The sequence below is a fragment of the Brassica napus genome, chromosome C7, assembly GCF_020379485.1.
Source record: "Brassica napus cultivar Da-Ae chromosome C7, Da-Ae, whole genome shotgun sequence".
Lineage (NCBI taxonomy): Eukaryota > Viridiplantae > Streptophyta > Magnoliopsida > Brassicales > Brassicaceae > Brassica > Brassica napus.
The window spans coordinates 39155471-39168150 of record NC_063450.1 but is presented as its reverse complement, the minus strand read 5'-3'; the positions used below and the strand labels follow the sequence as shown (position 1 = coordinate 39168150).

The 12680-nt window shown below is 43.3% G+C and overlaps 1 protein-coding gene and 1 non-coding gene across 2 annotated transcripts; one reads left to right on the top strand and one right to left on the bottom strand.

Moving 5' to 3' along the window:
- Positions 1–6548: 6548 nt before the first annotated feature.
- LOC125590880 lies at positions 6549–6655 on the bottom strand. The gene has a single exon (XR_007326882.1). It is a non-coding gene; the product is annotated as a small nucleolar RNA R71 (small nucleolar RNA).
- A 2434-nt stretch (positions 6656–9089) lies between these two features.
- On the top strand, positions 9090–11761 carry LOC125589738. The gene is made up of 3 exons (XM_048762088.1): positions 9090–9533; positions 9648–10389; positions 10695–11761. The coding sequence occupies exons 1-3, from the start codon at positions 9090–9092 to the stop codon at positions 11600–11602; spliced, it is 2094 nt and encodes a 697-aa protein (XP_048618045.1). The 3' UTR covers positions 11603–11761.
- The last annotated feature ends 919 nt before the right edge of the window (positions 11762–12680 follow it).

Here is a 12680-nt window from a genome sequence, read left to right as displayed (position 1 = left end):
CTTTTCCTCTTAGTGCAAACTCTTGTCTTTCAGCTTCTTGCCTCTCAGCTTCCAACTTTCCCTTTGTCTTCTTAACCATTTTCACCTGAAAAATTAAAAACTTGAAAAGGGATAAGTAGATGGAGGTAAAGAAGGGCAAGACTTTGCAAGTGAAAATTTACAAAAGTGAACTTAACAAATGAATTATCAATTTAAACTCAAGTTCAACACAATGCAACGATTCTCACTCTTGTAACACCTTAACGCATCTAGTTCACTCACAGACACACCCAAGTACGGTCAAATTCGAAAACCCCCAAATCCATGAACCCTAACTTTTCCAAAGTGCAAATTAAACTCAATTTCACCGTTTATTCGACAACCCAACTTGATAGATAAGCTTTCCCTAGGCTATTTCACCAGAATCTAGCAAGAAAATGACCAAATTTCGATTTTTAAATCCTAGGGTTCATGGACCTACGAATTTGAATTTTAAAACTCAATACCTTGCTTTGGATGAAAAGAAATGGTGAATGGGTGGTGAGGAATAGGCTACAGGGGCGAAAGCTTGGATTTAGAAACAAGAACTAGTCGATTTGGGTGAGAATTGAGAAAGTTTTGGGGTTTTTGGTGTGGGTGAGTTTGAGAGAGTTTGAGAGTTTGTGAGAGGAGGGGAGAGTGACATAGATGGATTCGCGGGGGCTGGGGGTAGGTTTAGGGTCGTCCGGTTCGGTCTAGGGTGGTTAGGGTCGGTTTACTTGAAGTAAACCGGGGTTTAGAGTCAGAAAACTTACCTGGACCGGTTCGGGAGCGACGTGAGGGTGTCTCTGCGAGAGGTCGCTCCCGAGTCCTTTTCTCGCGTCGTGATTCGACGAAAACGCGAGCGACTCTGGAGTGTCGCTCTCGAAACTCGCTCTGGAGCTGGAGCGACTTCGAGGTGTCGCTCTAGGATGTCGCTCCAGGCCAGTTTTTGAGCTCCGTGACGACGAAAACGCGAGCGACCTCGAGGTGTCGCTCCCGTAACGTCGCTGCCAGCTGGAGCGACTTTGAAGTGCCGCTGTGAGACCTCGCTCCCACGCACGATTTTTGCTCGAACCTGCATCGATCAAGCACCTGCACACGACTTCTCTCTCTCTTTTTTTTTTTTTTTTTTCAATAAGATAAAAATGAAATTACCAATGCAATATATACAAGGATACGCATGGAACTTCCTCCCAAGTGAGCTTGTTTTAAGTCTCTAGCTTGACTTTGCCTCTTTTTGGATTAGGCCGGGGTAGGGTCAGACAGTGGAGTTGAAACCCCATCTTCCTCTGGTGCAGTAGCCATGTAGAGCTTAACCCTTTGCCCATTGACTGTGAAGTCTCTTCCATCAGTACTCCAAAAAACTATTGCTCCATATGGCCTAACCTCTTTGACTTTGAAAGGGCCTGACCACCTTGACTTAAGCTTTCCTGTAAATAGCTTCAGCCTAGAGTTGTAGAGAAGAACTTGATCTCCTTCTTTAAACTCTCTCTTCAGGATATTCTTGTCATGGAAAGCTTTAGTCTTCTCCTTGTAGATCCTTGAGTTCTCAAAAGCATCCATTCTTATCTCATCAAGCTCATGTAGCTGAAAAATCCTTTTCGCCTTGGCACTCTTGATGTCAAAGTTCAGCAACTTTATTGCCCATAGTGCCTTGTACTCAAGCTCCACTGGCAGATGGCAAGCTTTCCCATACACTAGGTTGAAAGGTGTGGTGCCCAGTGGTGTCTTGTACGCTGTCCTATAAGCCCAAAGTGCATCATCGAGCTTATTGGACCAATCCTTCCTTGTGATCCCCACAATCTTCTCCAAGATAGACTTGATCTCCCTGTTAGAAATCTCAACTTGGCCACTTGTTTGGGGGTGATAAGGGGTTGCCACCTTGTGCTTCACACCATTCTTCTTGAGAAGTCCCTCAAGCAGTTTGTTAATGAAGTGGGAACCTCTGTCACTGATCACAACTCTGGGGACTCCAAACCTTGGAAAGATGTTGCTCTTGAACATCTTGGTTACAACTCTAGCATCATTGGTGGGGCTTGCAATAGCTTCCACCCATTTGGAGACATAATCAACAACCACAAGGATGTATTTGTTTCCAAAAGATGATGGAAATGGTCCCATGAAGTCAATACCCCACACATCAAACACTTCAACTTCAAGGATTGGATTCTGAGGCATCTCATTCCTCTTTGTGATGTTTCCTCTTCTTTGGCAAGAATCACACTTTGAGACAAAGTCTTGTGTATCCTTGAACATATGTGGCCACCAGAATCCAGCTTGTAATACTTTCGCAACTGTCTTGAAGGTGGCAAAGTGGCCTCCATAAGATGATCCATGACACTGTGTAAGGATCCCATCAATCTCCTCATTTGCAACCACTCTTCTATAAAGTTGATCCTTGCAGAGAATGTAGAGATAACGTTCATCCCAGTAGTATCTCTTCACATCCTTGTAGAACTTCTTCTTGGCATAGCCCACAAGATTAAAAGGTTCTCTTCCTGTGGTTAGGTAGTTCACCAAATCAGCATACCAAGGTTCCTTCTCTTCTGTTGCCTTGACTTCTTCCAGCTTCCTACCAGTCTCACAAACTGCTATCACTGCTTCAATAGCCATGATCTGCTCCTCAGGAAGTCCTTCGTCAATAGGAATACCAGACTCTACCCTCAACCTGGACAAATGATCAGCTACACCATTCTCAACTCCGGGCTTGTCTTTAATCTCCATATCAAACTCTTGAAGCAAAAGGATCCACCTCAAAAGCCTGGGTTTTGCATCCTTCTTGGCCAAAAGGTGTCTCAAGGCAGCATGATCTGTGTAGACAATGACTTTAGACCCAACCAAGTAGCTCCTGAACTTCTCAAAGGCAAAAACAATTGCCAGCATCTCCTTCTCTATTGTGGCATACCGTATCTGAGCATCATTGAGGGTTTGGCTGGAATATTAGATCACATGGGTTTTGCCATCTTTCTTCTGCCCCAAAACAGCTCCCACAGCATAGTCACTAGCGTCACACATGATCTCAAAAGGGAGATCCCAATCAGGTGGCTGGACAATTGGAGCACTAATGAGTTCACCTTTCAGCTTCTTGAAAGCTTGTAGACATTCCACATCAAAACTGAAGGTGGCTTCCTTGCACAGCAGCCTGGTCAAAGGTCTAGTGATCATGGAGAAGTCCTTGATGAACCTCCTGTAGAACCCAACATGACCAAGAAAACTCCGGATGTCTTTCACTGTCTTTGGTGGGGGCAAACCAACCATAACATCGATCTTGGCTTTATCCACTTCAATCCCCTTCTCTGAAATCTTGTGTCCCAGTACAATCCCTTCCTTGACCATGAAGTAACATTTCTCCTAATTCAGCACAAGGTTGGTGTCTTCACATCTCTGTAGGACCCTGCACAAGTTTGACAAACAAGCAAAAAACGAAGATCCGTAGACAGAGAAATCATCCATAAATACCTCCCTAACATCCTCAATCAGATCAGAGATAATTGACATCATACACCTTTGAAAGGTGGCTGGAGCATTACATAGACCAAATGGCATCCTTCGATATGCAAAGGTTCCATAGGGACATGTGAATGTCGTTTTCTCTTGATCATTGGGGTGTATGGGGATTTGGAAAAATCCTGAGTACCCATCAAGAAAGCAGTAGAATGGGTGATTTGCAAGTCTCTCAAGCATCTGATCAATAAATGGTAATGAGAAATGATCATTTCTAGATGCGGAGTTTAGTTTTCGGTAATCAATGCACATTCTATGACCTGTGATGGTTCTTGTTGGTATCAATTCATCCTTGTCATTTTTAATAACAGTGATACCACCTTTCTTTGGTACAACATGCACAAGTGATACCCATTTAGAATCTGAGATATGGTAAATAACACCAGCATCTAAGAGTTTAAGAATCTCTTTCTTTACAACATCCTTCAGGTTAGGGTTTAACCTTCTTTGATGCTCGATAGAAGTCATTGATTCATCCTCAAGATGTATCCTATGCATGCACAAAGAGGGTGATATTCCCTTGATGTCATCCAGTGAGTAACCTATTGCCTTTCTAAATCTTTTAAGCGTTTTCAAAAGTTCAGATAGCTCAGTTTCAGTAAGTTCACTACTCACAATGACAGGATAAGTTTCATTAGGACCAAGGAATGCATACCTTACACCATGGGGTAGAGGTTTAAGCTCTACTTTAGGTGCCTTAAGCTCACTCCAGTCATTCTGCTGGGTGTCATCTTGCTGAATGGCTGAGACTTCTTGGTGAACTATCTGTGGAAGCTCCTTGTACTGATCCCTACTGACAAACCCCTGGTGTGAATCCAGCATCATCCCGTAGGCAGTACTTTCCAGGTTCTCAATCACCACAGCCTCTCTCTCTACAGTCAAAGCATGCTGTAGAGGGTCCTCTAGTGACAACTCTTCAAGGAGTTCATCAGCAAGGGCGTCCATCTCTTCAATGTAGAACACTTGTGATATTCCGTGTTTTTAACGGTTTTAAACTCGTTTTGGAGAAATTAAATGGTCGGTTTTAATTAATGTTTCGGTCTATTTGATGTGTTTTGGTGTTCTTAAGTGTAATATGCAGGTTACTAGATAGCTTGCAAGAAAAGAACGCATTCGGGATTTATTTAGAAGCAAGATGGACCGAACAATGGACCGAATGAGAAGTATTGATCGCACAGGACGTGAGATCGACCGATCTGGTACATGTGGATCGACCGATCCGACGCTTTCATGCACTAGATCGACCGATCTGGTCTATGTGGATCGACCGATCCCACGCTCTACGGGCTCCACACGCACAAACGAGCTTTTCACTCCTTTTTACCCACTCCACTCAAGAATAGACAGAGGAACTCGACCTTTGGGACTCAGAAAAGACCAGGGGCGACCAAGAAGGAGATTTACAAGTTCTTGAGAGAGATTTGAGAGTTTTGTACTTGTTTTGTGTGATTTGTGAAGATTTGTAAAGGAGTTCATCTCAAAACCATTCGGAGAAGATCTTCTGAACCTTTACTCTGTTTTAATACAATCTTATCATGTTTTCTTCATCAAAATCGTGTTGTTCTTGCTTAGTTATGTGTGAGTAGTCATCTAGTTGGGTTTAGGGGTTCTCATAGGGGATTTCTTGATGTTTTGATTCATAAAACGTGTGTAGACTAAGGGATTACGTTTTGGTTCTTCATCTAATGGATTTCTTACTGCTTGAACTGAATTGATCACTTAGTTCATGATATCAGATTGTTTGATGCACCGAAAGTGATTGTTTGAACTTCCGAAAATACTTTAGATGAGCAAAGTGTCCTTAACCCTCGGAAGTTGATGTTATTGCGCTTTGTGAACATATTGAACCTGTTCTTAATGCTTGTTTAGAAATTGAAACTCAGCGGAAGTTAGTGTGGAGATTTCTATAACATAGAGAATTAGCGCTACGGAAGTAGGTTAATTCTAATATCGTGTTTGAGTTCTAGACGGTTCTTAATATATCCCTGTGTCTGCCATTAATTGTATCTTGATTAAAAAGAAATCCCTGAGAATTCCCAATGCCCAACGTTTGTTTTAAAATAGTTTTCAAATCGTTTAAATCATCTTTTTACAGCTTGTTTATGTTTTGTGACATCTAAGAAAATTAAATAAAAACCATCAAAAATATATATTGATTCGCTGTAGCTATTAACTTGTCTGCAACTCTACGTGTGATCATCGGTCCCTGTGGATTCGATCCCGCATTACTACTGCGTACTTTACTGTGCACTTGCAGTTAGATAATCGGGTTAAAACTCGACACATCAAGTTTTTGGCGCCGTTGCCGGGGACCATTTGGTCACCCTAGAGTTAATGATCAGTTTAAGACTATAGCATTTTTTTATTTTGTCTAATGTTTCTGTCTTTCTCTTTCTGTTTGTGTTTTCAGGTGAATGAGCGGATTTCATACTAGAAGCAAAGGATCATCGAATTTAATACCTTTGGAGTTAGAGCTCGGCCGCCTAGAGAGACAAGTGAAAAAGAAAAGACTTGAGTCCGCTGAAGAGGTTGAAATGGCTGAACACCAAGAAGACCAGTTTCAGGACAACCCGCAAAATCCAATTCCTGTAAATGAACGAGAAGGCAACAATGCTGGTGATAATCAGCAGGCTGGTGTAGCTGCAAGACAACAGGCTGGAGACTATGGCATGCCTAGGATGACGCTTGCACATTATGATACACCAGATGCATTCTATGCCGATCGTTCTGGGATTCGCCCACCTCCCATTGAGAGAAGAGACTTTGAGATCAAGACTGGTCTCATTAATTTGGTGGAGAAAAATCCGTTTCATGGAAACCCGTCTGAGGACCCGATGTATCACTTGGAGCATTTTGAGCGAGTCTGTGACACCAGCAGACATAATGGAGTTCCTCAAGGCGCTTTGAAATGCAGGTTGTTCCCGTTTTCCTTAGCTGATAAAGCTATCAGATGGTTAAAGTCCATCCCTCCAGGATCTCTTACTACATGGGAAGAGACAAGAGCTGCTTTTCTACAGCATTTCTTCACCAAGTCAAGGTCCACATATCTGAGAAGCAGAATTGGAAGCTTTCAGCAGCTTGATTCAGAAAGCTTTCATGAGGCTTGGGAGCGTTTCAAGGAGTACACACAGGACTGCCCTCACCATGGTTACACTGATGTGAGCTTGCTGAACATTTTCTATAATGGAGTTCATGAAGAGAGTCAAGATGCCATGGACACAGCAAGTAATGGTGATTTCATGACCAAGACTGTTGAAGAAGCTTACACCTTGCTGAACAACCTGTCATCCAGCAAAGCAAACCGCAAGTCAAGGTTTGACACCAGCCAGAAGGGTGTTGGTTATGAATCCAAGAAGATAGATGAGCTGAATGCCAAGATTGAGATGCTTCTCAAGAGAGATCAGAAATCTGTGAAATTTGTGGAGGAGCAAGGCTATCGTTCCTCACAAGAAACTGTTGGTGATGATTCAGATGATATGCAAGCTGATGTGAACTACATTGGTGGTCAAGGAAACTACAACAGAGGCTACAATCAGAACCTTGGATGGAGTCAAAATCAGCAAAATAATCTGTCTTACCGGAGCAACAATGTGGAGAATCCACAACATCAGTCCTACCCTCAGGCAGGAAACAGGCAGAACCAGAATCAGAACCAGAGTGTGTTCAACCAAGGATATCAGAACAGAAATCAATATCAGGGGAACAACTCGGGCAACTCAGGATTTCAGCAAAGGCAGCAGTACAACAACTACCAGAATCAAGGGAATGCCTCTTCGTCACAGTCTTCTCAGGATAACGAAATTAAGAAGATGCTGCAAATGGTGCTAGAAGGTCAGAAGAATAGCACTGCAGAGATAAACACCAAGGTGGATAACATGTATGGAGAGCTTAATGGGAAGTTTGAAACTTTGAACACCCATTTGAAAGTTTTGGAAAAGCAAGTTGCTCAAACCGCCTCCAGCAGCAGAACAGCACCTGGATTTCTACCAGGGAAGTCAGAGACGAATCCCAAGGAGTTTGTGAATGCTGTAACACTTAGGAGTGGAAAAACGATTGAGGGATCGAATGAGAAAGAGATCGACCGATCTAAGGAACAGATCGACCGATCCAAGGGGAAGGAGATCGACCGATCCGGTCCATCTGGATCGACCGATCCCGTGCCAACGAAGCCAAATTCCTCTGAACCTGAAGAGGTGTATGTGGCGCCTCCTGCTTATGTTCCTAAGGCTCCATACCCATCCAGACCAAGGCAGAAGATCAAAGAACGTGAGTACGAGAAGCTAAAGAACCTTGTTGGGGAGTTACATGTGAGATTGCCATTCGTTGAAGCGGTGAAGATGGTACCTTCTCTTAAAAGGTACATGAAGGAGATTCTTACCGATAAGATGAGCCTAGAGCGTGGTGTGTTGATGCTCAATGAGGAATGTAGCGCAGTTCTACAAAATGTCATGCCTAAAAAGCGTGAAGATCCCGGAGCATTTGTTCTACCATGCCGCATTGGATCACTTACCTTTGAGAAGAGTCTCTGCGATCTGGGTTCAGGAGTGAGCCTAATGCCTTTCTCTGTCTCTGAGAGGCTAGGCATGACGAACTACAAACCTACAAGGATCTCCTTGGTCCTTGCTGACCGATCAGTGCGAAGACCAGTCGGTGTACTAGAAAACATCCCTGTTGGTGTTGGAAAGGGATATGTGCTTACCGATTTTGTAGTTCTGGAGCTGGAAGAGGAACCTAAAGATCCTCTCATTTTGGGCAGACCGTTTTTAGCTACTGCTGGAGCCATGATTGATGTACAGAATGGGCATATAGACTTACGTCTAGGAGACATGGCGATGAGATACAATGTGGAGAAGGTGCTGAAAAATCCGACTATTGATGGACAGACTTTCTGGGTTGATACATTGACTGAACTGGTGGAGGAAATGGATGAAGAGTTGCACACTGATGATCCTCTACAAGTCGCATTGACCCAAAGGGAGAGTGAGTTCGGGTTCATGAACCAAGAAGTGGTTGGATTTTCTGAGATTTTGGATTCAGCCTCACCGATTGAGAAGCATGTCGCCTATGTCAGCCTTGAAGACTCAGGCACCGATAAAACCGTCAAACCGTCATCCTCCCAACCAGATTGGAGTGAGGAGAATGCTCCAAAGGTGGAACTTAAAGCCCTCCCAGCTGGGCTGAGGTATGCATTCTTGGGACCGAATTCCACATATCCTGTTATTATTTGTGCTAACCTGAATAATGTGGAGACCGCTTTGCTTCTTTCAAAATTGCGAAAGTATAGAAAAGCATTGGGGTACTCTTTGGATGATATTACAGGTATTTCTCCAGATCTTTGCATGCACAAGATTCACTTGGAGGATGAGTCAAAGACGTCCATAGAGCACCAGCGAAGACTGAATCCCAAACTGATGGAAGTTGTGAAAAAGGAGATTCTAAAGCTGTTGAGTGCAGGGGTGATCTACCCAATTTCAGACAGCACTTGGGTGAGCCCGGTTCATGTGGTTCCTAAGAAGGGTGGCATCACTGTCATCACAAATGAGAAGGCTGAGCTGATTCCTACCAGAACAGTCACAGGGCATAGGATGTGCATTGACTACAGGAAGCTAAACTCAGCCACAAGGAAGGACCACTTCCCACTTCCTTTCATTGACCAGATGCTGGAAAGACTAGCCAACCACCCCTACTACTGTTTTCTCGATGGCTACTCCGGGTTCTTTCAGATACCCATTCATCCAGAGGACCAAGAGAAGACAACATTCACCTGTCCATACGGTACTTTTGCCTACAGGAGAATGCCCTTCGGATTGTGCAATGCTCCTGCCACTTTCCAGAGATGCATGATGTCGATCTTTACTGATCTTATTGAGGACATTATGGAGGTTTTTATGGACGATTTCTCAGTCTACGGTTCTTCATTTACCGACTGCCTTGCTAATCTGTGCAAGGTGCTGGAAAGATGTGAGGAGAAGAACTTGGTGCTAAATTGGGAGAAGTGCCATTTCATGGTGAAAGATGGCATTGTTTTGGGTCACAGGATATCAGAGCAGGGTATCGAGGTTGACAAAGCAAAGATTGAAGTTATGACCAGCCTACAGCCTCCTAGGACAGTGAGGGATATTCGGAGTTTTCTGGGACATGCCGGTTTTTACAGGAGGTTTATCAAAGACTTCTCTATGATAGCGAGGCCACTCACCCGTCTGCTGTGCAAAGAAGCGAAGTTTGTTTTTGATGCTGACTGCCTCGCTGCGTTTCAGATTCTCAAGAAGTCTCTAGTCAGTGCTCCCATTGTGCAGCCACCAGATTGGGACTTGCCATTTGAAATAATGTGTGACGCAAGTGATTACGCGATTGGAGCTGTTTTGGGGCAGAGAAAAGACAAGAAACTCCATGTGATCTATTATGCCAGCCGAACGCTTGATGATGCTCAAATCAAGTATGCTACCACTGAGAAGGAGTTGCTGGCAGTAGTTTATGCTTTCGAGAAGTTCAGGTCCTATTTGGTGGGCTCGAAAGTAATTGTGCACACAGATCATGCAGCCTTGAAGTACCTGATGACGAAAAAAGATGCTAAACCGAGACTCTTAAGGTGGATCTTACTGCTACAGGAGTTTGATATTGAGATCAGAGACAAGAGAGGAGCAGAAAATGGAGTGGCAGATCATCTTTCCCGAATGAGAGTGGAAGCTGAAACACCACTGGATGATACATTACCCGAGGAGAATGTCTATGTGATCACCTTGCTGGAGGATGAGTATTTGGATCAGGCTGAATGCTGTGTCATGAGACAAATTCAGGATGATCTCCCATGGTTTGCAGACTTTGCAAACTACCTATGTGCTGGAATTGAACCACCGAACCTGAAGGGGTATGAGAGAGGCAGAAGTTCATGAGAGATGTGAACCACTACTACTGGGATGATCCCTTCCTCTACAAGAGATGCTGAGATGGTTTATTCAGGAGATGTGTTCTGGAGAATGAGATGCAAGGGATTCTTTTCCACTGCCACAGTTCAGAATACGCAGGCCATTTTGCAACATTCAAGACGGTTTCTAAGGTCCTGCAGGCTGGTTACTGGTGGCCTACACTTTTCAGAGACGCCCATGAGTTTGTCTCAAAGTGTGATGCATGTCAGCGGAAGGGCAACATCAGTAAGAGAAATGAGATGCCCCAAAATTTCATCCTTGAAGTTGAAGTTTTTGATGTATGGGGAATTGATTTTATGGGCCCTTTCCCATCTTCTTATGGAAATGAGTACATCCTGGTTGCGGTTGATTATGTCTCCAAGTGGGTGGAAGCAGTAGCCAGCAAGACAAATGACTCTAGTGTTGTCAAGAAAATGTTCAAGACAGTCATTTTTCCAAGATTCGGGATCCCGAGAGTGGTTATTAGTGATGGAGGCTCTCACTTCATCAACAAGACGTTCGATAAACTGCTGAAGAAACATGGAGTAAAGCATAAGGTAGCTACACCTTATCATCCTCAGACAAGTGGGCAGGTTGAAATATCGAACCGAGAAATCAAGGGGATTTTGGAGAAGGCTGTAGGCAAAACAAGGAAAGACTGGGCTGTGAAGCTTGATGACGCCTTATGGGCGTATAGAACCGCCTACAAGACTCCCTTGGGCACCACTCCTTTTAATCTGGTCTATGGAAAGTCTTGTCACCTACCTGTGGAATTGGAGTACAGTGGTTTTTGGGCAACGAAGTTGATGAACTTCGACATTAAAACCGCTGCAGAAAGGAGGATGGTTCAGTTGAACGAGCTGGACGAGATTCGGTTGAACGCCTATGAGAACACCAAAATCTACAAGGAAAGAACTAAGGCGTGGCATGACAGAAAGATAATCCCGAGAGACTTCGCTGCTGGAGACAAAGTCCTTCTGTTCAACTCTAGACTCAAGCTATTTCCTGGAAAGCTTAAGTCTCGTTGGTCCGGACCTTTCACCATCACAGAGGTTAGACCTTATGGAGCTGTTGTCTTGGAAGAGAATGGGAGGAAATTCACAGTCAATGGGCAGAGGCTAAAACCTTACTTCACAGATGCAAAACCCGAAGAAGGAACCAACATTCCTTTATCGGAACCCGATCTAGCCTAAGGACAACAAAATAGTCAGGCTCGCGACTTTAAACAAGCGCTGAGTGGGAGGCAACCCACATGGTTTGATTTTCTTTCTCTTTTGTGATTATGTTTTCTTGTGTGAATTGATTTTTGGTTGTGTTTTTAGATGATTTTCAGGCATGTATCACGATCAGGCATAGATCGATCGATCCTAAGGAAGGAAGAGCGGTCGGATCCGATAAGAGATCGGTCGATCCTGGATACGTAGAACGGTCGATCTAAGAAACAGATCGGTCGATCCGGGTGAAACAGATCGGTCGATCTAAGGTAGGTATTGTCCGGTTTAATTTCACTTAGTTTAAACCGGAAAACACCCATACAAACACCCAACTCGCGAAAATTCGATCAAAACACTCATAATTTCATCTTCCTCTCCTCTCAAACTCTCTCAAACCTCTCAAGAACAACCAATTCGATTTCATTCATTTCTCATCCGATTTTTGTAATTCTTGGTGCTAAACTCATTAGTTTTTCAAGCTCTATCCATTTCTACCATCAGTTTTCATCAAGACACAGGTATGACTCTCTAAATTTGGAATCTAAAATCGCCCTAGGGTTAGATGTAGGGGAATCTCCGAATTCTAAATGGAATGGCATCTAGGATGGTTTGTTTGTGATGATTATACTCATGGGTTACCTTGATTGCCAATTTCGTGGGTTGAATTGGGATTTTAGAGAAATAATTTCCAATGGTCATAATGTTGATAAAAGTTCAAATTAAAACTGAAATTCTAATTGTTTGAATGAAATGCTTGAATATTCAGGATGATTAACACTTTGCAGCATGATTTCTTTAAGCAATTATGAATTTGGAACTGAAAAATAAAAATTTTAATTTTGGACTTTAATTGAAAAACGAAAATTGGAATGGAGTTTGATGTGTTATTTTGAGTTTTGAGAAGAGATGTGTGCTAAATTTTTACATGTTTAGGGGATTGATCAGAATTGATTTTATAAGAGTGTTTTTCTATTTGTCTCTTACTTGGGTCTTGATGAATTAATTTTGCAGATAATGCCTAAGAGACAGAAGAAGCAGGGTGAGCGTGGGAGTTCCT